The sequence below is a fragment of the Bactrocera oleae genome, chromosome 6 (genome assembly GCF_042242935.1).
Source record: "Bactrocera oleae isolate idBacOlea1 chromosome 6, idBacOlea1, whole genome shotgun sequence".
Classification (NCBI taxonomy): domain Eukaryota; kingdom Metazoa; phylum Arthropoda; class Insecta; order Diptera; family Tephritidae; genus Bactrocera; species Bactrocera oleae.
The window spans coordinates 11050973-11076461 of NC_091540.1; the positions used below are offsets into that span (position 1 = coordinate 11050973).

Consider the following 25489-nt stretch of genomic DNA (forward strand, 5'->3'; position numbering starts at 1 on the left):
TGGCTTTGCGGCAATTTTTCTCTGCCTTGCTACATTGCTGCAAATTTGTGAAATTTGTGCTCCTTCAATTCCATGGCTTAATTCATTCTGTGTCCGAATTTGAAGTGCAAATCGATATCCATTCTCATTCGCATTCGCCAGTCATTGCTCCACTTTGCTTCGGTTTTGGCATTCAATTGCTACCTTAGTCCAGCCTAAGTTGAAGGTTGATGTGTTTTAAAGGGTTTAGCAAGCCTATTACTTGAACAAATCGCTACCAGTTGTGGCGGTAAATGTGTTGGTATGTGTACTCGTAGTTTGGCAATTTATGAGCAGCAATATCTTCCAGCTTATTACGTGTCTCCGCTGCTTTGGCCACTCGAATGCCAGCAATAGTTTTACAACCGTACTTTGTTCCTAGCTCCAGCATGCGTGTGTCTAGGTGTGTGTGATTATGCCTGCTACAAAAGTAGCAATTCGGTGGTAAAGTTCGTTTTTTGCTGGTCATTTGGGCATCATTAAATACAGTTAAACCCTTTAAGTTATTTAATTAAGGGTGCCTTATAGATGAACTATTCTGTGCTGGTTTTCTTAGCGTTTTAATTACCCGCTGATTTGATGGTGAAATTAAAACTTTTCTACCACATGAAATATTTTGCAGCTTAACTCCCGACGCAAATAAAATATTGTCCATGCAAGAACTTAATTTGAACGATCTGTTTGCATGGCAGCTGTATGCTGTAGTAGTTCGATCTGAACAATTTCTTTGGATATTGCATTATTGACTTAGGGAACAATCCATGCCAAATTTCGTGTAGATATCTCGTCAAATAAAAAAATTTTCCATACAAAAACTTTTTTGTCTTGATCATTCAATTTGTACGACTGCTATATTCTATAATAGCTCAATATCAGCAGTTCCGATAAATGAACAAACTTCTTGCTGAGTAAAATTTCAGATTGATATTTCAAAAACTGACAGACAGAGTGACATAAATAAATCAACTCAGCTCGTCACGCTGCTCATTTATATATGTATATATTTTATAGATTCTCCAATATGTCCTTCGCGGTATTACAAATTCAGCTGCAAGCTTAATATACTCTATTCAAAGTATACAAATTATTTTTTTAATGCTTTTATAAAATTTAACATTAGTCGCCTTGGAGATATTGGAATTTTCATAGTTTTCGCAGCATATCAGGTTCTTCGAACACTCATTGAACACTGTTCCAACCACTCAGCCTTGAACACAATATCTATAATATTCCACAATATATCTTTATTAAATCCAAGTAACTTTCTTTTGATATCAGTTATATGAAACTTTTTGAAAAATTTATCTCAAATTATTATCAAATATCCAGTTAAATTAACTTTTGTGGCAGAGCAGAGCGTAAATGACAGTACCATATTTTGCCCATATCAATTTTCATAACTGCCAATGAAATGCATGGAATTTACTGCTATACGCCTCGTTACCAACTAAACCAACTTGAACGCCTGTAAGTATACTACGTACCATAAAAGTATAAACACAGATGTTAGCAAAACTATATGCACTTACACTAAGCCCAACATACAAAATGACTGCAATGCGCATATAAATACGTTAAAATAAACTTGCCAACAACAACAACTTGATGCAACATAAGCTTGAGTAAGCATATATAAAGCGCCAACGCATAATTACAGACAAACACTTGCACACATAATTGCTGGTTGTAGGTGGCAATGTATGTGTGCGTCTTGCTGCAACTCTAGTGAACATTTCAGTATGTTGAATAGCATTTAAATATGAATTTGCATATTGCATTTCACATTTTCCAAATATTATTATCGCCTATTGTGCGAAATGCCAATGAAAAAGCGCACACACAGCCGCACCAATTTACACACAAGCACCCAACTGTGCATATATTTGCATATGTGCGAGTATCTATATTTGCCAGCAAGTCATTGTAAAGACTTTTGTAGGTATCGTTATGTGCAACATTTAATGGCAAGTAGGGCATCAAGTTGCATGTTTTCATTATTGCAAATTTGTGTATATGTGTGCGCCTAAATGTATTTTCCTTGACCATTGCATGCAAATTATCTATGTTGCAAGCGCAAATTGCCTTTCACCTCTGATTTGCTAACAATTCTCTGGCACCTTCGATTCGCAAGAAAATACCGAACAATAACGCTTATTATTATAACAACAACACTGCTCTTCTTATTGCCACCGACTTCTCGTCGACCACAAAGGCCTGTAATTGCAACATCAATGCACATTCTGGCGCATATAGTGTAGACCATTGCAGCATTCTTTATTGCAATAAATGCAACAATTTCCCTTTGCCTGCTTTGGCTTCGCCAGCCTTGCTATTCTTCATGTGTGTGTATTTCCGGCGCTTCATAGCCTTAGCTTTAATATTGCACTAAATTCTTGGTTATTTCCCTATTTATTAATATTACCTGCTGTGGCAAGGTGTTTATTATTGTTGTTGCTTCATGTATATCGTTTATTTGTTGACTATTGCGTTTATTGCATTTTAATGCAAAGTAAATGTGTCTGTAGAAATCATTTCAGCAAGCTACCACACGCGTGTATACATACATACATATCTACAACAAGTTTTAGCTGCTTGATTTGGATTTGGTATAACTTGTTGGCTGCAGGCCAAATTGATACTTGACTTTCCTGCTTAACATCTGTACATTAATGTTACTTTAAAATGTTTCCTTACCACTTTATACGTCTTTCCATCATTCTTCGCTTATCTCCTACTTGTATTCAGATTCTCTTCACGCAATTGCAGAAATTTTAGTGTTTTCTCATTGGCGTCAATTGCATTTCACCCCCACTTTAGCATTTTCATACGTGATTTTATTAAATACATACTTATATCAGCGTTGCCTGCGAGAAAATCTTAAAAATTTAAGTTTGGCATTATAAGCAATATTTTAGTATTTTCTAAGTCATTTAGTACGATTTTCCAAAGCAAGTTCTGCTCTTTTGCGTATCGCGCCTAAAGGTATGCTACAAATATTAATAGCATAAGCTCTTATGTATAAAATATAACCGTAGTTAGTGTGTTCTAAGCCATTTGGTACGGATTTCTAAAGATATATCTTAATTTTTACGTATTACGCCTAAATGTATGCTACAAATATCAAAAATAAGATTTTATGCACATAGTATGGCGATTTGGAGCCTTCTCACAACACATAAACTTCAAAAAATTATTGTATTGTATTTTACTGGCATCTTCGCAAAGTACACTTGTGTTGAAAATATCATCATTAGACCTTAAATAGTATTTTAAATACCTCATAGAAGAAAAATATCAAAAATGTAATTTAAAAGTCTTCAAGCTTTTTATAAGTATTTATAACTTCAAAATACTGCGAGGTATACGTAGCTTAGCGTTCTTTTTAATATAAATACGGCTTAACAGCCTAAAATTATGCAATAATCTTTACCAAATATATTTAGCTTCACACATATTTTTATGCAGTTGACAAGCGAGCTGCCAGAGTCAATTTATCGCCTATTGACAACTAATTTAGGAAGCTAAGCGTGCTAACAAAATATTCATACTAAGCATGCTACACTTAGCCTGGTTAGACGGTGATGTTATAGCCATATAACCAGTCGGGCAACGCATGTGATACGCAAATAAGCTTTTAACTGCGTAAGTGCCGAAAGTTATACACCACACACGCTACATATGTCTATATAAGCAAACATGCATATTTGCCTATCAAATTCGCCTCAAATTATGCTAAAATTAATATAAATATTCATTATTATATTATATCTGCTACTGTGCAAAAGTGTCAACAAGTCAATTTTATAAGAATATATATATTTTATATACTCATATATGTATATACACACACTCATAGTGTTTTGTACAATTAATTGAAATATTGCATATTTGCTTATTAAATTTCTTTAATACGTATTTGTGTAAATATTTCGAATTTCAAAGCAGTTCTGCTTTGATGTGTCTTCCCGGAGTTTCAGCTTAATTGGCAAATTGCTGCAGAAAACTATTAAGAATATATGGCATATTAATTAAATAAAATTAAATTATTGCCAATTAGAGAATTTAAAATATAGCACCTTTTAATTTGCGTGTTTATTAAAATACAATATTTTTACCAACAGCAAACAGCAATAAAATACTTGATTAAATAATAAATAATTATAAGTGCGAACTTTGAACAGAACACAGTTAATTAATAAATATTTATTAAAAAATTTAATTTGGCAGAAATTTAATTTACTTTGTGTCAACAACGTAACTTACATTTTCAGATTATGTAATAGGCTATTATATACTGATATATATATATATACATGTTTGTATATTTATATACAATAATATAATTTCGTGCGCCTATTAAATTAATTAATAATTTTTCTTCTCTTTTTAGGTAAGTCAACTTTATTTAATAATACTGCAACCACAGAAGGTAATTTACATACACGTTATAAATAACAGCTCAAGATTTATAGCGCATAAAATTTTGAAAATATCTAAAATTATTGCTGCTATATTCCAGCCAATATAAAATTATTTTGGACTAAAAATTTTGAGTAACATATAATTTTTCATACGTTGTATGTTACTCAAAATTTTTATTAATAAAAAAATAGTTAAGCTGCTTTTATATACTACTCAAATCTAAAATTATTATTGCCTACATTTGTGCGCCAGGATAAGGAGCATAGCAACAAAAGTGTAGTTTGCAACCAGCTGCTTAGAAATCTTGAATCGTGCTTGAACGTATCAAAATTTCGGATATTCTGTGCAATAGTAATTTCGTAAAGATTACAAAATTTATACAATTTAGCTCAAGATGACATTATTGCTTTAAATAAGAATTTATTTTTAATTTTAGTCAGATTTTTGCAAAATTTTCAGTACACTACTCATTTAAAAAACTTTGAATTCATGCTGAAAATTCCAAAAAATGTCTAACAAGTAAGGAGGGGCTAAATTCGGATGTAACCGAACATTTTATACTCTCGCAACTTGCAAGGATCAAAGCCGATTTTAATAACAGACAGATTGACCGATATTTTAGGTACAAAGTTTGTAATAGGAACTGGATTTCATATATTCGGTATATGGGGGCTTAAATAGTTTAAACAATTTTTCGTCACAAGGTGGCACACCTCCAAGGCACTATTCTTGCAAAGTATCATCCGGATACATTGATTAGTTCTTGATTTGCGTACTGGAAAGTGAAACAACAAGATGAAATTTTAAATTGTATTATATAAGAAGTAGGCGTGGTTTTTGCCTGATTTCGCCCATTTTCGCTGTGTAATGTAGGAATGTCAGCATAATATTACCAACCGAATTTGGTTTAATTCAGTCGAGTAGGTTCCGAAACTTGGGTTTTCACTTAAATGTGGGCGTTGCCATGCCTATCGTCAAATTTTAACATCGGCTTCTATTAAGACTTCTCTTGAAGATCTCGAATGTTAAGTGTTGTAATTCTGACATTCATTTATTGCTTTATCACGCTGTTAATAGTTTTTAACTGAACCGTTATATAAGGAGTGAGCGGGGAGGTGTTACAAACAACCGTTAGGTGAAAAATACTATTATACTCTGTAGCAACATGTTGGTCGAGGTGGAGAAATTTAATTGCAGAACCGAATTTCGCATATAGCGAAAATTTGTAAGACTCTATAAAAGAGTAATTATCTTGTGCACTTACTTACACAAGCTGGCACTGTGTTATATAAACCTTTTCAAATTATCCAGCATTGTACAATTTTTTTTTTAATATTTTCGAAACGAAAAACAAATCGATTAGTGTTTATTTTAATAAATAAATATATACACTATATGTATCTACATCTATAAATCTTTACTTAATTTAATTTTAATTTTACATGCACCAAACCAAAGCGCTCTCGCTTTTATCGCCAATTACCAGCAAAAAAAATGTTTCATGCGAAATGTGCTGCTTGACTAATTAGCAAAACGCGCTGATAATTTTACGTTGTCAATCAAATAAATCATGGTCACACATGTGTGTCCATATATATATTATATATTGGCGAGTTTCTAATTAGCAACAAAATATATGGACTAACCTAAAACCGCAATCAGCGGCATGCAACGCGCAGCACACGCAATGCTACAAGCACAGCAGCTGTCCATTGACCCGCTAAATGTTTATGTATGTATACAAAAACAAACACACATAATTTTGTATATACAAGTATATACTTGTATGTATGCCTAAGTGCAATATCAACAATTTGCACAGCAAATATAATACATATGTACACACATACAAAGACAAACAATTGCGTAGGCAAATATGAATATTGAATAAATTGACAAACACACACACACACACAGAAACACATGCATACACACATATGCAATCTTAAATAATTTTGCCGTTTTTTCATTTTACCAACGTTGTTGCCATCACATGTGGCAATTCACGTGCGGCATATTGTGCTGACCATTTGACTGCTCTGACTAGGCCTAAAGTGGCAAATGCAAATCCGTTATGTTGATCGAGCGCATACAAATATTTTTGCTAATTTATGTTAATAGATGAGCAATTATGCCAAATTTACTTGCACCAGCAACAACAGGATGCACGCAAATATTGACAAATGCCATTTAGCAGAGGCAGAGAGGGCAAAGACTAGCAACAAATTGACAAATGAACAACAACAACACTGCGTTTGAATAATTATTTTTCTGTGTTGCAATAAATTTATTAATTATTGCTGCAAGCGTGTTGTTGTATTTTGTGTGTGTTGTTGTTGGTGTAATCTTTTGTTTTTTATTTCATCATTGAAGCAACTGACGGAGTCAGGCAATTATAAGATATATGCAAAGACGAAAAACATGAATTTTGATTCTTGCACCGGAAAAATACTTGCAATCTGCTTTTCTACTAAATACTAGCCATTTCTAAAAAACATTGTTTCAGTGAAGTGATATAACTAAAATTGCAACAAACGCACTTGATGCGTGCAACATGAAAAGTGCAGCGAATGCTTACAGCGAAAAGCAAGCAACAACAACAATACCTGCTGTAGCAAGAGTGCAACAAAAGCAAAGTATAAACGCAACTTGCATACAGAATATGCCAAGTTGCACGCATAAAACTTTAATTTTTATTTTATGCGCATGCATCTCCACTTGGCGTTCTGTCTGTATGTAGGTATGCATATGCATTTGCAACAAGTTTACGCATTTACATTTTAATAAAAATAATCACGTCGCTCATCAACAACCATCACGGTTGTCAAACGAATCTGCAGTACGCTGTTGCACGTACGCTAGCCAAGTTCTGGTGTGTAATGTAGGCATGCAGTTGTAGCAACAAGCATTGTTGCATATGCTACGTTAGCTGATGTATGACAGGCGCCAGCGCTTACGTCATTATCATTAACGGGCGCATTAAAATTCGTCTCTGTTCGGGAGTGAATGCAAATTCATGCGCACATATGCATATATGCATATGTGTATATGTATAAACTGTTAGCGTATATATGTAAATATGATTACACACGCTTTGGCTGCTTTAATTGTCTGGTAGCTGGCTTTGCAACATGGCTGGCGATGTCGTTTACTTCCGGTTTTGCATTAAAATGCAGACAAGTGCCGATTTTATTTAGATATAAATGTTGCAAGATTTATAAATAATAGATCTAACTGTATATTTAGTTATAGTAAATGTTAATCGGTAGTGTCTGTATTACTTAAAATCATTATTGTAGTGTGATATTTGCTTTATATGCAAACAATGCCTTAGACAGGTCTAACTCTCATTAGAAGTTTACGTGGTAGTTAAAGCAGTTAAATATTTACTACACTTACAAAAATAATGTGTCTTTAGTTTGCTGTCATTAAAATATGTCAGAGAGGAATTGCGCGCGCAAACCGAATCGACAAATATTTTTTTCTAGATTAGTGCGAACTTTTCTTATGTTTGTATGAAGTTTGATCGCCATATGTCAATTAGTGTGTGTTTGGCAGCAGTTTACTTACGACGCAAGAAGTTTGTATATAATTTATTTAAACAAAATAATCCTCGTTCAGTAGCAAACTTCTTAAATTTCGACAATTTGGAACACATTTTACACACACATATTAGTTTAGTGACTTACAAGTTTGCCAATATTATCGTCAGAACGTAAATTTGACATGTGTAGCGCCTAAATGTATGCTAAGCTAAATGCTAAATATGCAGCATGCACACACACACAACTGCAGGAAGTTTGCAAGCACTTAATGCAATTTGCATTTGATTTCATATGCAAAGCAAATACAAGCTTCAAAATCACGCACACATATATAAAACTACACACACATATCAAATATGCATTAAACTACAAATATATAGGTATATTAGCATGTATCGAATGCAAGCAATAACTATGAAGGCAAGTAAAAACAGTTAACATAACATATAGCGTTGGCCACGCTGAGACCGTAAAGTAAGTAATAGTGTCAGTTTAATAGTATGGTTGTGTTAAATGCTAAGACAGACAGATCAACAGTGCACACAAATTTATATATGTGTACATATATATAAATAGAGCATTAGCAGACGCACTCAGATGCGCAACGGAAAGCAGTGAGGCAGTGCAATAAAGCAACAGAGCGAGCAATAGTTCGACAATTCGACATTTGCAGCAACCAGCAAGGCAGCAAAGTTAGTGCTGACTCATATACATATATACGTGTATTAGTGTGTGTGGTCCACCACCCTATCATACCAATGACCGAAATATGCACTTACCAATACAAGCTGACTTCTATTTGCTTGCACATGCAAATACTTGCTTACTTATGATTGTCTGTAATGGCATATTTGATTTTACGCGTATATGCGCATATGTAAATTTTGCTTACAACTGTACATGTGTGTGTATTTATACATGTATGCGCGTATTTGCATATATATTATATATATATATATATGTTTGCCTACATATTTGCCTTTCCCACGAAAAACATGTACACTTCAAATTGGTTAAGCGTACAAATTTGGCAAATATTACTTGTATGCGGAAATTTACGTAACGGTATATGTTGCTTGTAAATAAAGGTGCTTGCTTAAGCGTTCACAGCGCGTACAAAATATAGCAGACAGTATAGAAAATTAAAACTTATTTATACTTTTTGTTACAATTTAAAATAGCTTTTTTCCACATGACTGTTATGCGAAAAATATAAAATGCGCAACATACCTTAAGGCGCGTAATGGCGGGAAGCGCTTAGTACACCCTTTAAACTGAAAAATCACTATTCATTTGTTGCTAGTTAACTCGAGGCACTTAATCTCCACTTTTTTGCGCTAATTTCAAGGTTAAGTAGTTACATATATACAGATATTTTTTGTGCCTATTAAAGTAATTATATTTTTCTTAATTTTAAAACAGTTTATTTAGTTTTAGCTGTTTAGAAGCTCAAATATTCATATTAAACAAATGTAGGCCACCTGCTTGTCTCTCAAACAGCTGAAGCCTTAGCCTCTCTAGTAACTTTAGCGCTCAAAATATGTTTTCGGCGCATTAGCTGACCAATATTAAATATCAGCCTAAAGCTATGCAACGGTATTTAAAATAAATTTTAATAAAAATAAAAATATGCGTATTAGCTGACCAATATTAAATATCAGCCTAAAACTATGCAACGGTATTTAAAATAAATTTGAATAAAAATAAATGCAAACTTTAAGCCTGCTTATCCTCGCCATGTGTGCTATTGCATTTTTCGACTCTCCGGTTCTTTGTTTTTGTGCAACGAAAGCTGTTCTGACACAAAGGGGTTTCCAATAAGTGGGATATGATTTAAAAAAATAAATACTTTAATTGTTGAAGAAATTCAAATAATTTTTATTTAGTGTGTAAAATATTCGATGCAATTAAATTCTGAATATAACATCATTCAAATGACCTCCAAGACTTCTTTTGCTTAAACGAATTCGGTGAACTCAATTTTCGAGTATCTTTTCCACTAAATCAAGTTGTATGTCATGAATAGCCTGTTCAATATGGACTTCTAAAGCTTGAAGAGAATCTGGTTTATTGCTAAAGATCAGTGATTTCAAATAATCCCGCAAAACGTAGTCTAATGGTGTTAAGTCACAACTTGTTGGAGGCCATTCTGTGTCACAATTTCTTGTAATTATCGAATCTCCAAACTTTTCTCGCAGTATTGCGCTTGTTGCACGGTCTGTGTGGCCCGTAGTCTCATCTCGTTGGAATCAGATGTTGTCAAGATCAACTTCTTCTAATCGCTGCAAAAAAAGTTGGTTATCATCCATCTATTGACAAGTAACGGTGGCACCAGTTTCATTTCGAAAGAGTAAATGATTTCACCACACCAAAAACCACACCAAAGTGTCAATTTAGGTGAATGTAATCGTTGTTCATGAAAAATTTTTGAATTTTTTTCGCACCAGAAGCTACAGTTTTTTTTATTTATCGTTTTCGGCTTACGATTATAAAATGGCAAAAGCACACGAAAAGTTGCAATTGTAGAACGATTATTTTGATAATAAAATTTAATATTTTGTAAAAATTGTTCTTGCGTATATCTTTTCATGAAGAAATTGTAAACATTACTGAATAAAATAAAATTTGCATGAAAAAAATTACAGAACATGACTGAAACGGCCCTTAGAAATCATAACATCCCTATTGGAAACCCCGATACATTTGTATATATAAACATGGATGTGTGCTTGCGATATTTGTCTATGCTGTTGCACAGAAAATTTGTCTCGTTTGTCGCATTTATTTTACACTTTTCGAATTTAATTATAGCTATGTATATGTATAAGCGTGTATCTGCATATACATAGGCATATGTGGTACATGTATGTGTATGTATGTGAATATATAGATATACGTGAGTTCTATCACTATTCACCAACACTTTGCTCATGAACGCTTCAAACAATTTTTATATTAAAACGCTTAAATTTATGCAAAACTGTGCAGATCTGGCAAATGCCCATTGAAAGGATCAAAATTGGTTGGCTAGTGCATATGCACGCATATGTACATATATAATATAAAGGAGTGTATATAAACATAAATGTTATACAACGCAAATTGCATAAAACCACATTTATATAGGGTGATATTTTTAAGAAAAAAATGCATACATCTTTACATATGCAGTTGATATATACTTTACTTTGTATATAGAAGGCGAAAAGTTTTCGATATAAATCAAGTGAACTATTTCGACATTGAATATATGTATGTATGTAAATATATACAAGTATACATACATACATATATTTTATATGCTTTTATATGTATTGCATATCTATTTGGTTTATAAATATACATACAAGTATAAAAGTATATGTGTTTGCTTTTTCGCCTCTCATTTTTGGCTCATTGCATAAATTTGCATGAATTTATTGCCTGCTCCGCTTTTATAAATATTTTGTAGTAAATTTTCCTATTTCTTTTTTTTATTGCCAAACACTTCGCCTATGTGCATTTTTGCCTAGTTAAATTGATGATTTATATGAGTTTAGTATAATTTAGATATATAGGCTTCTAAAGCATATCAACAATATGTGCAAATATGTTTCGTATATATATGTAATGGCACTAACGAAAAATTTACATATTTGAGTGCCCAATTATGCGAAATTTTATTATTGTTTTTGTTGTTTAACAATTTTTTATTCATGTTCAATTTTCGTTAATTAGTTAAGGTATTTTAGCAACTCTAGCGCGCATAGATATAAAGTGAATTTCATTTATTAAAATTAAGTTCCTATTAAGAAAATGCAAAAGTCATTGTAAAACAATCATTTATTGCAAAAAATGTTATATGACGTAAATTTCAAAAAATAAAATCGTAAAAAATTATTGAAAGTCAAATAAGCCTTCAAGAACTAAGCGATTAAAGCAAACAAATCAGCTTTTAAGTAATTTTTAAAATAGTTGCAATGCATTTTTATGAACGTGACATATAAACGCAGCAGCAATCTTTCACTTTCAACTCTTAATAACACAAAAAGTACTAGCGCACAAATAACAACACATTTACCATAACACTCAAAAAACTTGCATAAAACAAATCCCAAACGCCGCACTCATTAAAAATGACAAACGAACGTTGGTCACCACCCTACTACCTGCCATTAGCACATTTTTAATTTTAGTCAAAATATATACAGCTATACATTTTTTTTTTTTGTTAAACCAGCTGCGCCTTGAACTTGCGGTCAAACGACAAGATTGGTCAATCGTTTTAGACGCAAGTGGTTTGGCAAACACATAATAGGTATATAAAAAACACTGCATATAAAAAATGCATAGAAACAAAGAAAGAAGCAGTCGCTACAACAAGTTATGGTACGAGTTAAATTGTTTGCGAAAATGACTGAAAAGGATTGACAGAGATTAAGCGATTTGAGGGTTGGCTAAGCACACAAAAACGCACACACACATATATACATAAATTTTAAAGTATAAAGAAAATTACAAAACAGCAAACGAAGAAGAAAAATAATCAAATGGTTTGGGCAGCTTTTGTTACTTTGTTGCTGTGTAAACAAAAAGTGCTTTGAACGCAACAAAATAAAAGCAAAAGGGAATGCATTAATGAAGCGCCGCCGCTATTAATAACGGCATGCAAAGGGATTTGTCAACTGACAGCGTACCGTTAGCAAGTGAGAAATAAAAATCGACAAGAAGAATTAACATTTAAGACAGTTACACTAAGATTTTAAGGAAATGCGCCAAAAAGTATACTACATACTTGCAACGCAAATAAGATTTAGTCTACGCTGTGGGGAGTTTTTCAAAGGGTGTATCAAAAGCAAATTTAAAAGCTGCTATTCACTTTGGTATGCAGACAGAAGGGTTGCTGTTAAAGCTGATAAATTGCGTACAATTTTTGTAAAGCGAGATTAATTAGGTGTAACGATTTGGATTGTGACAATTTTGAGTTGTCGCCTGCACTTGTTGTAATGTTGTGATGTAAGTCATTTATACATTTTTTTTTGTACTTTGCTAATATTTTTTGTGCCACAAATAAATAATAAAAATGTGTGGTAACCATTTTTATTTTTTAGCCCCAATTTTTTAATTAAAAAATTCGAAAAATATAATAATTTTAATCCTAGGCATAAAATTAAATATTAAAAAAAAGTGTTTGCTTTCGATCTAATCAAAAAGTAATATTTTCAATTTTCAATTTTGAATCCCAAACATTTTGAATTCAAAACAAAAATTAATCTCGATTAAAAATTAAATTAAAATTTAATTTTTTAATCCTGATGTTGGGAATGACAATTAAATTTTAATTTCTTAGTTTGAGATTAGAATTGAAAATGTTATTTCTTAATAGGAATGAACGCAAAAGAATGGTAAAGCAAATTCTTATTTTAATTCTTACTTATATGCTTAAGATTAAAAATTTTCTTTTATACATTTCAATCCGGTAGTTGCGATTAATCCGGCTTTTATCTTTCGAAATTTTGGTATTTTAATCCGGTATGCGGGATTAAATTTTTTAATCCATAAATTTCTCAATGTATTATTTGTAACTTTAGTGGTAAACAAATTTGATAACTACAAATGATTTTTTTTTAAATGACATTCGGAGAGTTTAAATTTATATTTTTAGAACTGTAAACCCAAATTCTACTGCGACATCGAATTCACACAATATTTCTTTATTCCTTATGCATTTATCTACTTGTATATTTTTTGTAAAAACAAGAATTTCTCAAATGCCATTAGAATATAAACAATATTTGGAAAAAAACTGAAAAAGAGGTTAAAACTAGTAAACATGAGGATTTACAAAACTGATTATGAAAATCGTCAATATATAAAAGAGACATATAATAAAAGGGCTAAAAGCAAAAAGAGACACAAAATTTATTCACTGAATTTAGCAACGCAGTACGCAGTCTAGCACTTTTTCACGATGAAAGTGAGTAATTGCTGCAGTTTGAATATGAAAAGCGGCGTTGACAATCAGCTAAAGTGGAAAGCAAAATTAAAAGTAAAACAAACAAGCAAAAAATTTCAAAAAAATAACACAAAAAGTTAGTGAAAGAATGAAGCATAGACAAACGCGTAGAATGCAGCATTTTCAAACAACATCAAGCCTATTCAAAAAAGCAACAGCAGGTAGGCAACCTAGCTGAGCAAAGAAAATGCATAAACAAACAAACAAAAGCGTATAAGAAGTGGAAAGAACATGCCACATTTGGTTTTCCACATGCTCATGCTGATTTGAGTGAGTTGCATGTGAGTCAACGTTGATGTTCAGCACAACACACCACGCCAACTCTCACCACAGAAACTCACCGCCACGCACTCTCACCGCTCTTGCCATTGATCATGCCGATATCCTTATTGCCTGCCCAGGGCTCGCACATATTTCATTGGCGTCGCTAGTGTTAGTGTTGTTTTGTTCGTTCGGTCGGTCGTTCGTATGTGCTTGTATAGACTCGTATGCGCAGCGTCAGTGTGTATGTATAGCTGTTGTTGGCGACGGCGCTGAGGCGATATGCTGAATTCGATAAGCACTTCGACGCACATATGTGTGTGTATGCATATCGTAGGTAGATAAAGCAGCCTGTGTGCAGGTACATACAAGCGCCTGTTGATGTGTGTGTGTGTGTGCATGCGCGTTTGGGACAAAAGAAGTGATTTAGCATGCAAATAATGTTTGTAGAAGAGGCTTAACAAAGGCAACAAAACTCGCCAAGAAGTTGAAGGCGGTGAAGACGATGTGCTAAAATATATTTATAGAGGTGAATGAATAGAAAAATCTGTAAGAAAAAAATATTAAAAGTGAAAAATGAAAAATAAAGATTGGTATCAAGTGATGAAGAATTTTCGAAAAAAAAATACTACGGTTTTGAATACTACACACTTTGAATAAAATTGTTTACGAAATTCATTAAATCATGTACACAAAACAGAATGTTTCGATTTACAAGAAATAAATGGAAAAAAATGCATTCACTGAAACCCAAGCACAAATTTGAATCAACAACTTTTTCTTTTGTGTTTCTTATTGAATTGCTAAAACTATTAATCTCAATGTGAAGAAATTAACAATTTGTTTTAAAAATATCTTCAGTTTTTTTTAATGCCACTGAATTAATGATACGGCTGTAATAATCATTAAATATTAATTTTAAGTACAAAATTTAAAAAAGTGCCTAAAATTTTTCAAATAAGAATATAAAATGTATCAAAATCATGAAATGCGTCGACATTATGAACCGCATAGGAATTATGAAGCTCGCCGGAGTTACCAACCTCATCAACACTATGAAGCTCACGAAAATTACGACTTCATACAAAACTACGAGTCTCCGGAATATTATGAACTTCGACGAAATTATGACACAAATCGCAGAAGTAAGTGAAATACCATTAAAAAAAAAAGGCTAAGGAACTGTGGCAATTTCTTTGCTGATTATTTTATTATAACATAATATTTGCAAGGCTGTTGCTGCTAAAATAACTTTGAACATAAATTCGCAGTTTAAAACGAATATTATAGCAAAATCCCGCAGCACAAAGCATTATACACCCTTTAATTATACAAATATAATCAAACTTACTTCCCCCAAACGCATTAATTAGCTACATTACTTTACTGTTTGGGTTACTATTTACCCTGCCAAGTCGTTACCACGAATTTATTTCATATTTATTATAATTTCCCTATTAACACCATTTTTACGCCAGCGTTGTGCGTGTCTTCGTCGCTTTATTGCCACGCAAGGGCAATTCTATTGAGGTAGGTAAACAAAACCAAGAGTTGAGACTTGCACGCACAAGTGACCCCACAACGCGTTGCGGTTTCAACTCACCGCTAAATAGCTATCGCCGCACTAGTTTCTTCACCATATCTCGTTCGTCGAAGGTTCTACCTGTCAGCAGCCGCTCGTTTTGAACAAAGCAGTGCATAAGAAACGCACATTTTAGAAATGAGCGAATATTATATATTAGAAGTGAGCGGTAATAGAAGGAAAGAAGTCTCAAGGCCATGCAAGTTTGGCGTCCAGCTATTATTTCTGTATGGAAAACCCACATTTGGAATATTTACGCGACACAAAATACTTTATCTATACAATTATTTAAAATATCACCGCAATTTAAAAGATATAGCTGATCTTACTAGAGATTCGCTACGATTTTCCTCGAATTTCTTAGATTCTAGCCATTTTTGCTCTCACGTCTATGTACATACTCACCACCATTCACCACACTACTAAGAAATTCACTCAATTTTCTCTCCTACTCTCTTTTTTTTGATCCTCGTACTCTCTCCCGCTCTCCCACTCTCTCTGCTTGCAGTTTGATATACTGCTTATTTTATTACTTGTTTGCCTGTACATTTCGTTACACTTTTGTGTATTCCCTCACTTCCTTATTCGCGTTTTTTTATGTACTTCAAATTAAATATCGTAAAAATTACCATAGTCATTATAATTACTACATTGCCACACGCGTACTCCACTCGCATGCAACTCTGCGCTAATGTGTTGCGTGTTGGCGTTGGATAAATAAAAAAACAGTGCATTTAAATATAAGTTCTGTGGTAACAAAAATATCCAAGAATGTTAAAATAGTAACTGCCAGCAAACTGTTTTCGAGCGATTATAATTTTAGAAACTTGAGAAGCAAGCGTGACGGTCACCAACTCTACTGCTGCCATACGAGATTTTTTATGCAACGAAAATGTTAAATGAAGTGGCAGAGAGTGGTTTAGTTTTCGGCGAATTTCAACAGCTTAACAAACATGCAAAATATATATTAGAATTGAGGGAAATGCATAGTATTCAGAAAAATATATATGAAATTTTGTGTAGTTGAAAATGTTTGAAGAGTTGAGAATTGTTACACAATCTACGCCTTCTGAACATTCTCACGAAATTATATTATTGCTGCATTCACAAAAATATCTATGTGTAATGAAATATTAAACCATTGTATATCAATATCAACGAAAATTACACACAATTCATTTTTGTTTCATAAATCAACATGACTACCCATTTCTTCTAAATTTAACTTTGAGTCTTGGTACATTATGAACATTCCTAAAGTCATATGACACCGCATATGGCGTCTGCAAGTCAAACACAGCTCTGCTACCAAAATTCAAGAGCACGGCTTTCATTCAAAATTTGTAGTTATAAATAGATATGTTTGTATATATGTGTGCATGTAAATGTAAATATACAAATCAAAGGTTCCATAGACCACTTGAAATATTTGTGAAAGTGAAAGTAGAAGCATAATTTTCAGTAAAAGCAAACGATTTTTATTGATAATATGCATATATTTTCAAAAGTACCTTTTAGATTCAATTACACAAAAAAGTTTATTTTAATATAAAAATAAGCAAAAAAAGTGTGAAAAACAAATAAAAATTAATTTTCTAAAATCACTTATTATAAATAGAAATGGAATGCTTCAATGTTTTCGCAGAAACATACATACATATTTATAGTTAATGCTACTTCAAAGACGTCAAAGTCATTAAGATTTGCCTACAGGCGTTTCACAAATTGAGGATGTGTAAATATGCAGCTTTATTTAAATTTTTGAATTTTCTTGTTGGTAAATTTTCTAAAACGGTAATTAAAAATAAATGAAGCGGGAAAGCATACATATTGTATATAACATACAAATACGCATAAATATTCAACAAAATAAATACTTCCTTCTAAATGGCAATTCATTTTTAATTTCGTCATGCTTATTTTATACGCTCGGCAAAACAAATAACTTCGCAGCGGTAATCCGTTTTTAAAACCTCTACTCACATATTAGCAGAAATAAAAAGGAATTTATGTGTCAAATATTTAATTTGAATAGAATAAAAATCAAAATTTCTGCGTTTCACCTGCTTACTTTTCTTTAATTGGTTTCTTACTTACTTCTTGCATACAAATGAGTTTCTTTTTCTTTGTGCTGTCAAATTTGGCGGAAATATTGCGGTGGCGTACACATATATTATTGCTGTTTGAACCGGAAATTAAAACCCAATTAAAAATACGCAAACACAAATAAAAATAGGCAAAATTAATATCTACTCAGTATAATAAACGGAAAGTGAAATGAATACGTGTACTTATGAAGCATACATTTAGGCTTAGTAAGACACAGTTGAACACACACAGATATTTTAAGGCAGCAAGCGCATTTTTAATAGGAAATATATTTCACAGCCTTATTTTCTTTAAGAGGAAGTATTAAAAATATAAAATATAAATACTTGCATTTGGCTACTAGCGGTATAAATTAAATAGTAATATGTGAATATAGCATACAATTTATTGAGTAAAAGTGCACAAAAATATTATAAAATACTTGCATAATTCAAGTAAGTCAACTTTTCGAATTTATGGATGATTCAAATAAATTTGAGATTCTCGAAAATATCTTCAAAACTCACACAGAAAATTGAGTACACATATCTTGCGGGAAATTAAGTTTGGTTACTTTTGGTTTCCATATAGTCCTAACGTAGCAAGGGATGTATTGTAGGGTCACAAAATAAATAAACAAACAGAAATTATATCCAATTATACTACAATACATACAATAAAAATTTATCACACCAAAGATGTCTGAACAAGTAAAATTGCGCTTGTTTTGTAAGCAGCGTTCTTTCATTAACGTCTAGCAATTCAGTAAACCAAAAACAAAGCTTAACAGACGGTGTTAACTTATTTTTTAATAATATTGCCGACATTAGGTTGGCTTGCGGTCGTCTAAGCCGCGCTTAATTTTGCGCTAATTTAACGCAACGCACCCCTTTTTTTGTGGTGAATACTTTTCATTTAAGCCAAGTGTGGGTAAAAATAAAAAAAATAGCAGTCTGCCTCGGTCGTACCTCGGTGAAGAGCTTTAACCAAAAAAATTTCAATTTATATCGCTTAATGATAACCAGCGATTTGTTGTTGGTTTTTGAGGCTTTTTAATACACAGCATTACGTACATATGCATGTGTGGTAGAAGCAAACGAATTTGCGCGGTTTTTGGTTTGATTATTTGCTGGGTGTTAACGTAGCCTGACAGCATTTGTCAGCGGTGTTGAGAAGCTTTTCTGTTGCGTTTAATTTTCTTTTGTAGCACAACAACGTTCCCAATAGTGACAATGGCATATTTATAACCTAAACAGGGTATACTTGTATGTATTAAGTTTGTCAGTTGTTTGTAACACGCAGAAAGAAACATCGGTGACCCTATAATATAATATATGATATATATATACATAAATGATCAGCATGACGAGCTCAGTTGATTTAAAATTTGGCACACAAACTAAACGAACGGAATCAAGTTCTTGTACGGAAACTTTTTTATTTGTGAAGCGTATTCTAGTTTCGGTGCAACCGAAGCTAATGTGTTTTCTTGTTTTATTCACGCTTTCTTATTTTTATATTTAAAACAATATATGTGTACTTAAAATTGTGTGTGTTTGAGCACAGCAGCACGGTGCTGCAGTCATCATTCTTTACATTAGTATTGGTATACTCGTAAATGAGCTGTTTTAGTGCGTAAGTCGCGCGATTCCTCTACTTTCAGCAGCCTCTTATGCGCATATTTTCAATTACATTTACTTTTCACTTCACTCCAGCTACCTTGATCTTACACCAAAATATATCTTGAATAAAAAAAATTGCATTTTAAGCTTTCGGGTTTTTTTTTTGGAGCGCCCACCCCTCCAGCGTTTTTCTTTTTGCTCCAATACGATTATTTATATGTGAAATGCGTGCAAATGTGCGTCTGTAGCTTACAAATAAAGCAAAATACCGCATCGTTTTCTGCAAATTAGAATACGCAAAAAGTCGGTAAGAAATACAATCACATCGTCTTATGTGCGTCGAGATAAAACCGAGGCGGTTGAAAAATCTCGCCGCGCGTCACCATAGTGCGCATCTTAGCCCAGTGGAATCGGATTAGAGGCTTATGACTAAGTAAGTGAACGCTAATTACATGCGTGTCACCGCTGTTACGCGCTCCCTCACCATGTCTCTCCGCTGGTTGTTTTTTTCATCAGCCAGCTAGATATAGCCTACAGGTGCTCGTTTTTCTTTATTAGCAACCACTTCAAGCGCCAATCAACCACCACCTGCTGACAGCCGTTACATGCACACTCGCTTTCAGCAGTCAAATAATTCTGACTACTCATATTGTTGGCAAATTTATATGCGAAATACTTATTTCTTTATTGGTAAACTCGTCTTAAACACCGCTTTTTTTCGGTGTTTATGGAAATACAACCGAACGTTGCAAAAAAAATTGCAGTTTAGCTAAGTTCGTTATACAAAACCATGGCACAATAAATCAGTGCAATTTTCTCATAAACTCGAGTATATTGTCTATTTTTTGTCTCCAATACAAAAATTAACTTACAAAAAAAATCTTTAAACTCGCCTTAAACACCGCATTTATTCTGTGTTTATGGAAGTACAAGGGAACGTTGCAATAAAAATTCACCTAAATGCACATAAAGCAGAAATCACTGAGAGTTGTTCGCAAGCAAACCTAAAACTCGAGCTTATTGTATATTTTTTGTACTTAATATTAAGCACTACACTATATAATAAAAAAACTCACTGAAAAAAAATCTTGTACCTCACCTTAAGCGCAACTTTTATTGAGTGTTTATGGAAATTCAAACACCAAAATTCGGCAGTCCACCAAAGCAGCATTGACTTAAACACCAAAACTTAAATTCGAGATGTGGTACAACAGGTCAGATCTTAAACGACTACAAAGCAAGCCACTCCTGAAAGAGTCAAACAAAAACTGAAGGAAATAAAATTAAAGCACATTTTGCGTTTTACGCTTATGACCACGCCTGTTTTATAGCCGCACAACATTATGAGGCTACGTATGTATACAACCGCATGCGGCTTCCATTCATAAAAATCCATTAAACAAGTAATTTATTTTACAAAAAACTACCACATATGTACATGAAATGAGAGGCTAAAGCGCTATGAGATATCTGTGGTAAAGAACTATGCGAGTATCTTCACATGCAAAAGCACACGCATAAAAAAATGGATTACGTGTGTGTATACAAATACACACATGCATACATAAGCATGAAAAATGTTTGAAAAGCGCTAGCAAAGCCTACGCCTACAAAACGCCTGCAACTATCCACCCACATATGTACATACATATACACATGTTTTTTGCATTTTCAGTTGCGACTCCAAAGTGCAATGACCGCCAAGTGGCCAAAAGACATGAAAACTGCGCGCAAAAGAACGAGTGCATCGCATTAAAAAGCGCAAAACTTAAATGCATATATCTGCATGCATGGTATTCCTGCTCATATATTGTATAATGAAAAGCGCAGAAAAAACATATTTTTCACTTCAACATCCAACAACGCCGTTCATTTGCTGCCATCCAACTAACTTTGTTAGCCTCTGCCATGCGTTTGGCCGGTGAAATGACCTTTTCGTAGTTGCACATGCGTAAATACAAGCACATATACACATGTTCAGGCAGATTTATGTATATATACATACGCATAAATGTCTATACACATAAATGCCCACACATGCATAAAAATTACACACATTTAAGCTCGTGTGTAAGCGCAAATTTATAGTGTCGGCGGCTGCCAGTCTGTTGCCGCTTTGCCGGCTGCTATTCTTCTTTTTTATTTGCGACTCCACCAACGCTTGCGTAGCATTATGTGCGTGGCCGGCATATAGATAATTTACAGCACTAAATGTAAACAAAACGAACTGGGTAGTACCCACTTTTTACCACAGGCCGGCGCGGTTGGCAATATTTTTGCCTTGTGCAACATGAATTTATAGTAGCACAATATTCATTTGTTGGCGCACTGCCTTTGAACTTGAAAATTCCCTACACACACTCACTCAGGCAATGCCAGCGAAACTCGTTAGCCCGCATGTGATTACTCTGCGGCCGCCAGCAGGGCGTATACGTAATTTTTCATGCACTCACTAATGCTTGTTCGTTTTTGTTTTTTTTTGGTTTTAGTAAGCAGCGCTGCGAATTACGCAAAATTTACATCCTACTAATGGCAGGCATGTGAACAACAACAAAAATAGCAAACGCAATAATAAGATAGCGCAGCTGCAACAACAACAAACACTTTGTAGTCATTTCATCGTTGGTGTGCAACTCATTGCGCGCTCATAGTTGCAAGCCGCTGTGCATGTATTTGTGCTGACATACACGTATTCGCGTTCACTGTTGCATGCGCGCTGCACATTCATCAATTACTTAATATAATTACTTTTGGCTTTTGGATTAAGCGCGCCACCGGCATACCACTCAACCGAGCCGCCGCCAGTCAACCAGCGAGTCAGTCAGTCATAGCACAGGCATTCGCCGCAATTTTCATTGCATCACACAAGCACACAGTTATAAAGCAGCATTTGCTTACGGGATAAGTACCATAGCAAAAGCCTGACGTGTATTTTGTGTTGGTGTGTGTGGGTACAACGATAGCAGACAACATTAATTTGTAATGTAATAAATTGTAGCAACACTCTTTTATCGCTTTCAATCCCACTTTATCCCCCACTATTGCCTCCTCTCCTCCACCACTACACTACTTTCAACCTTCAATTGGTTGTTCGGCTGAGTTGTTTGTAGTGCGCATTTGTTTGTTCATTTTGTTCAATTTTTGCAGTCAGCAAGTGGCAACAACAAATAATGTGCAAAAAAAGCTCAAGCACATATTTCACATATTTGGTTTATTGCGCTAGACTTTGGCAGCTCGGCGCAGACGGTCAGTTGGTGTGCGGTGAGTCAGTCTCATTCATTCATTGCAAAGTTGCGGAAGTTGTTAATGATGTCTGCCGGCTGCTGCTGCTGCTGCTGCTACTGCTACTGTAAACACATAGTCGGTCTGAGGCTTATGCAAAAGCAAATCACAAACACATAAGTATCAATGTATGCAGGCTTGTTATTTTATATGATTGTGTGTGTGTACGAAGAAGTTTGTGTGTCTGTGTTGTGGTGGCTATAGTTGCCGACGGCAATTATGTGTGCAGTTTTTAAGTGGTCCGTGGACTTTGTGCAATTCAAAATTTTTACATTCGCATACTTAATTGCCAGTATATCAAAGTAAATTTTTTATATAAAATAAAATATTTATTGTGTATTCTTTAAATACATTTATGTTTATAAAAAATTTAATGTTTTTTCAACTTTTTTTTAAATAATTTTTTTAATATTTTTTAAAGTTTTTTTAAATTAACTGATATTATTACATAATTGCTGGTATACCAAAATAACTTTTGTACATAAACTAACATAATTTATGTTAATTAATATAATATATATAATTATGTTTTTATATAAAATAAAATATTTGTATGTACAGTTTTGTTTATACAATAAATATTTTTTTAAACTTTTTTTTATTAAATTTGTTTTATTTATTTATTGTTATAATATTGTACAATTAATTGTTATTAATTTATATTATTGCATAACTGCTAGTATATCAAAATAAGTGTTTTATATAAAATAAAAAACAATTTTTTTTTTTTATAATTTTTAATTTATTTAAAAACAAAATTTGTTTAATGTTTAGTTTTTGTAAAAAAAATTTTATTAAAAATTGTTATATTTTTTTAAAAAAGCCATCTATGGCTACTCTTTAGAATTCATATATTATTTTTTTTCTATTTAAAATTACCTGATATTTTTATAACGATATTATATTTCTACCTTTTTAACATTCTATAATTTACAATACAATTACTTGTATTAATTTATATCATAATATAACTGCTAGTATATCAAAATAAACGTTTTATATAAAACAAATTACTTTTTTTCTAATTTTTATTTATTTTTTGTATTTTTAGTTTTTGTTTAAATTTGTCTATCAAAACTTTTTATATTTTGTGAAAAAAGCCATCTTCTCAATTACTTTTTACAATTCATATATTTATGCTATTTAAAATTACCTGAAAATTTTATAACGATATTATATTTCTAGCCTTTTATTTTTATATAATTCTCTAACATATGCACCGTAGTATCAAAAACATCAAAACATTTTAAAAGTAAAAAAAAAATAACGAAAAAATATTCCAGTGAAAAAATACATTAATAGATATTACCTTAATATGTGAATACCAAAATATACTAAACATCATAAATTTTCCCCAAAAAAAATACTTAATGCTTTAGTTAAAAAATAGCAGTTTAAACAGCTAAAAGTCAAATAAATTTTAATCCATTACCTTAGCTTTTAGTTCATAATTGCAAACGTAAGCCTTTTGAATGCCCTGCCAACATTACGCTCTAGCAACATGTTGGCGCCATTAATTGCATTTCCTGCCCATTATTTGCTGACATTTTCAATTTTTACTTCCGGCCATGCTACCTACACGTTTCGAAATATTAAATAAATATTAAATTTGCACATACACATATAAATATAATAAACATTATTTGTTGTTGGTGCGCTTATCAAATTCGATTAATCGCAAAATTTATGTCACTGACAGTATTTAATGGCCTGTTTTTATGCAAAGCACATTTGCATGAGTTTTATTAGAAAATTCAGATAACTATGACAACGCAAATGATATATGACAGCGAGTTAAAGTTAAAAAATTTTATATTATATAAAATTATAACTGGCGTTAATGAGCAAAATGCAATGCAAGCAACCACAAGTCGTGATAAAAAAATATTATGCCAAACAAAACAAAAAAGTCTGCCTTGTAAAACGTCAGCGAAATGTAAAACGTCAATTTAATGCCGCAACCGCATAATGTAATATCCGTTTCCGTCTGCCATGTGGTATGAGTGACTTTCTCTAACTCAAGCCTGGGCAGGAGCCTACCTGCTGCACATAAATGCCGCCTACACACGAACTGCCTCGTATGCATTATTATGTGTGTATATATGTCAGCGCGCGTATTATATGCATATATTTCATTTCCGCTGCGGGCCAACCAATCAAAAAAGCACAAATCTAATTTAAATAGTGTATTTTTAGGCGCATTTCAAAAGAAAACAAATTGACTCGTTCATATCCGTTTTGGTAATGCGACAGCTACTCAAACACATTGACACATAAAAGCAGCAACAGCGACAAATACCATGCGGTGGGTGTTGTAGGGATGGTTAATGCTATTAAAATCGCTTTTAAAACGAATACTGAAATGAGAGATTTACATTTTTTGTCCGTGTCACCCAAAGGCATTTGCAGTAGCTGGAAGTGAACATGACAGAAAGCGCCAAAAAGATTTATCTCTAATATACATAGACTGTTATATAGATACACTCGCCGCGGTACGGCCTAATGGTGAACCTATTCAAATCATTTCGAATGCGCTATGTCTATTAAATATTCGACACAATCGTACTATAACTGCGCCACCATGACACAGCAGTAGCACAACGTTAGGCTTTCATTTGGTCGAAATTTAATTAAAAATATTGACACAGTCATCAATTCAAGCGCTGGGCGAAAA

The 25489-nt window shown here is 33.0% G+C and overlaps 1 protein-coding gene across 8 annotated transcripts in view; it reads left to right on the forward strand.

Moving 5' to 3' along the window:
* The window catches only part of Ten-m (teneurin transmembrane protein Ten-m), a 321925-nt gene that overhangs the window by 249953 nt on the left and 46483 nt on the right, over window positions 1-25489 (forward strand). For 2 of the 8 annotated variants that reach the window (XM_036360881.2, XM_036360882.2), the window contains exon 1: window positions 14870-15386. The exons of the other annotated variants lie outside the window; for them this stretch is intronic. In XM_036360881.2, coding sequence (XP_036216774.2) covers window positions 15212-15386 — 175 coding nt within the window. In that variant the 5' untranslated portion in view covers window positions 14870-15211. Of the gene's footprint in view, window positions 1-14869; window positions 15387-25489 lie in introns of those variants that run through there. 8 annotated transcript variants of the gene reach the window in all.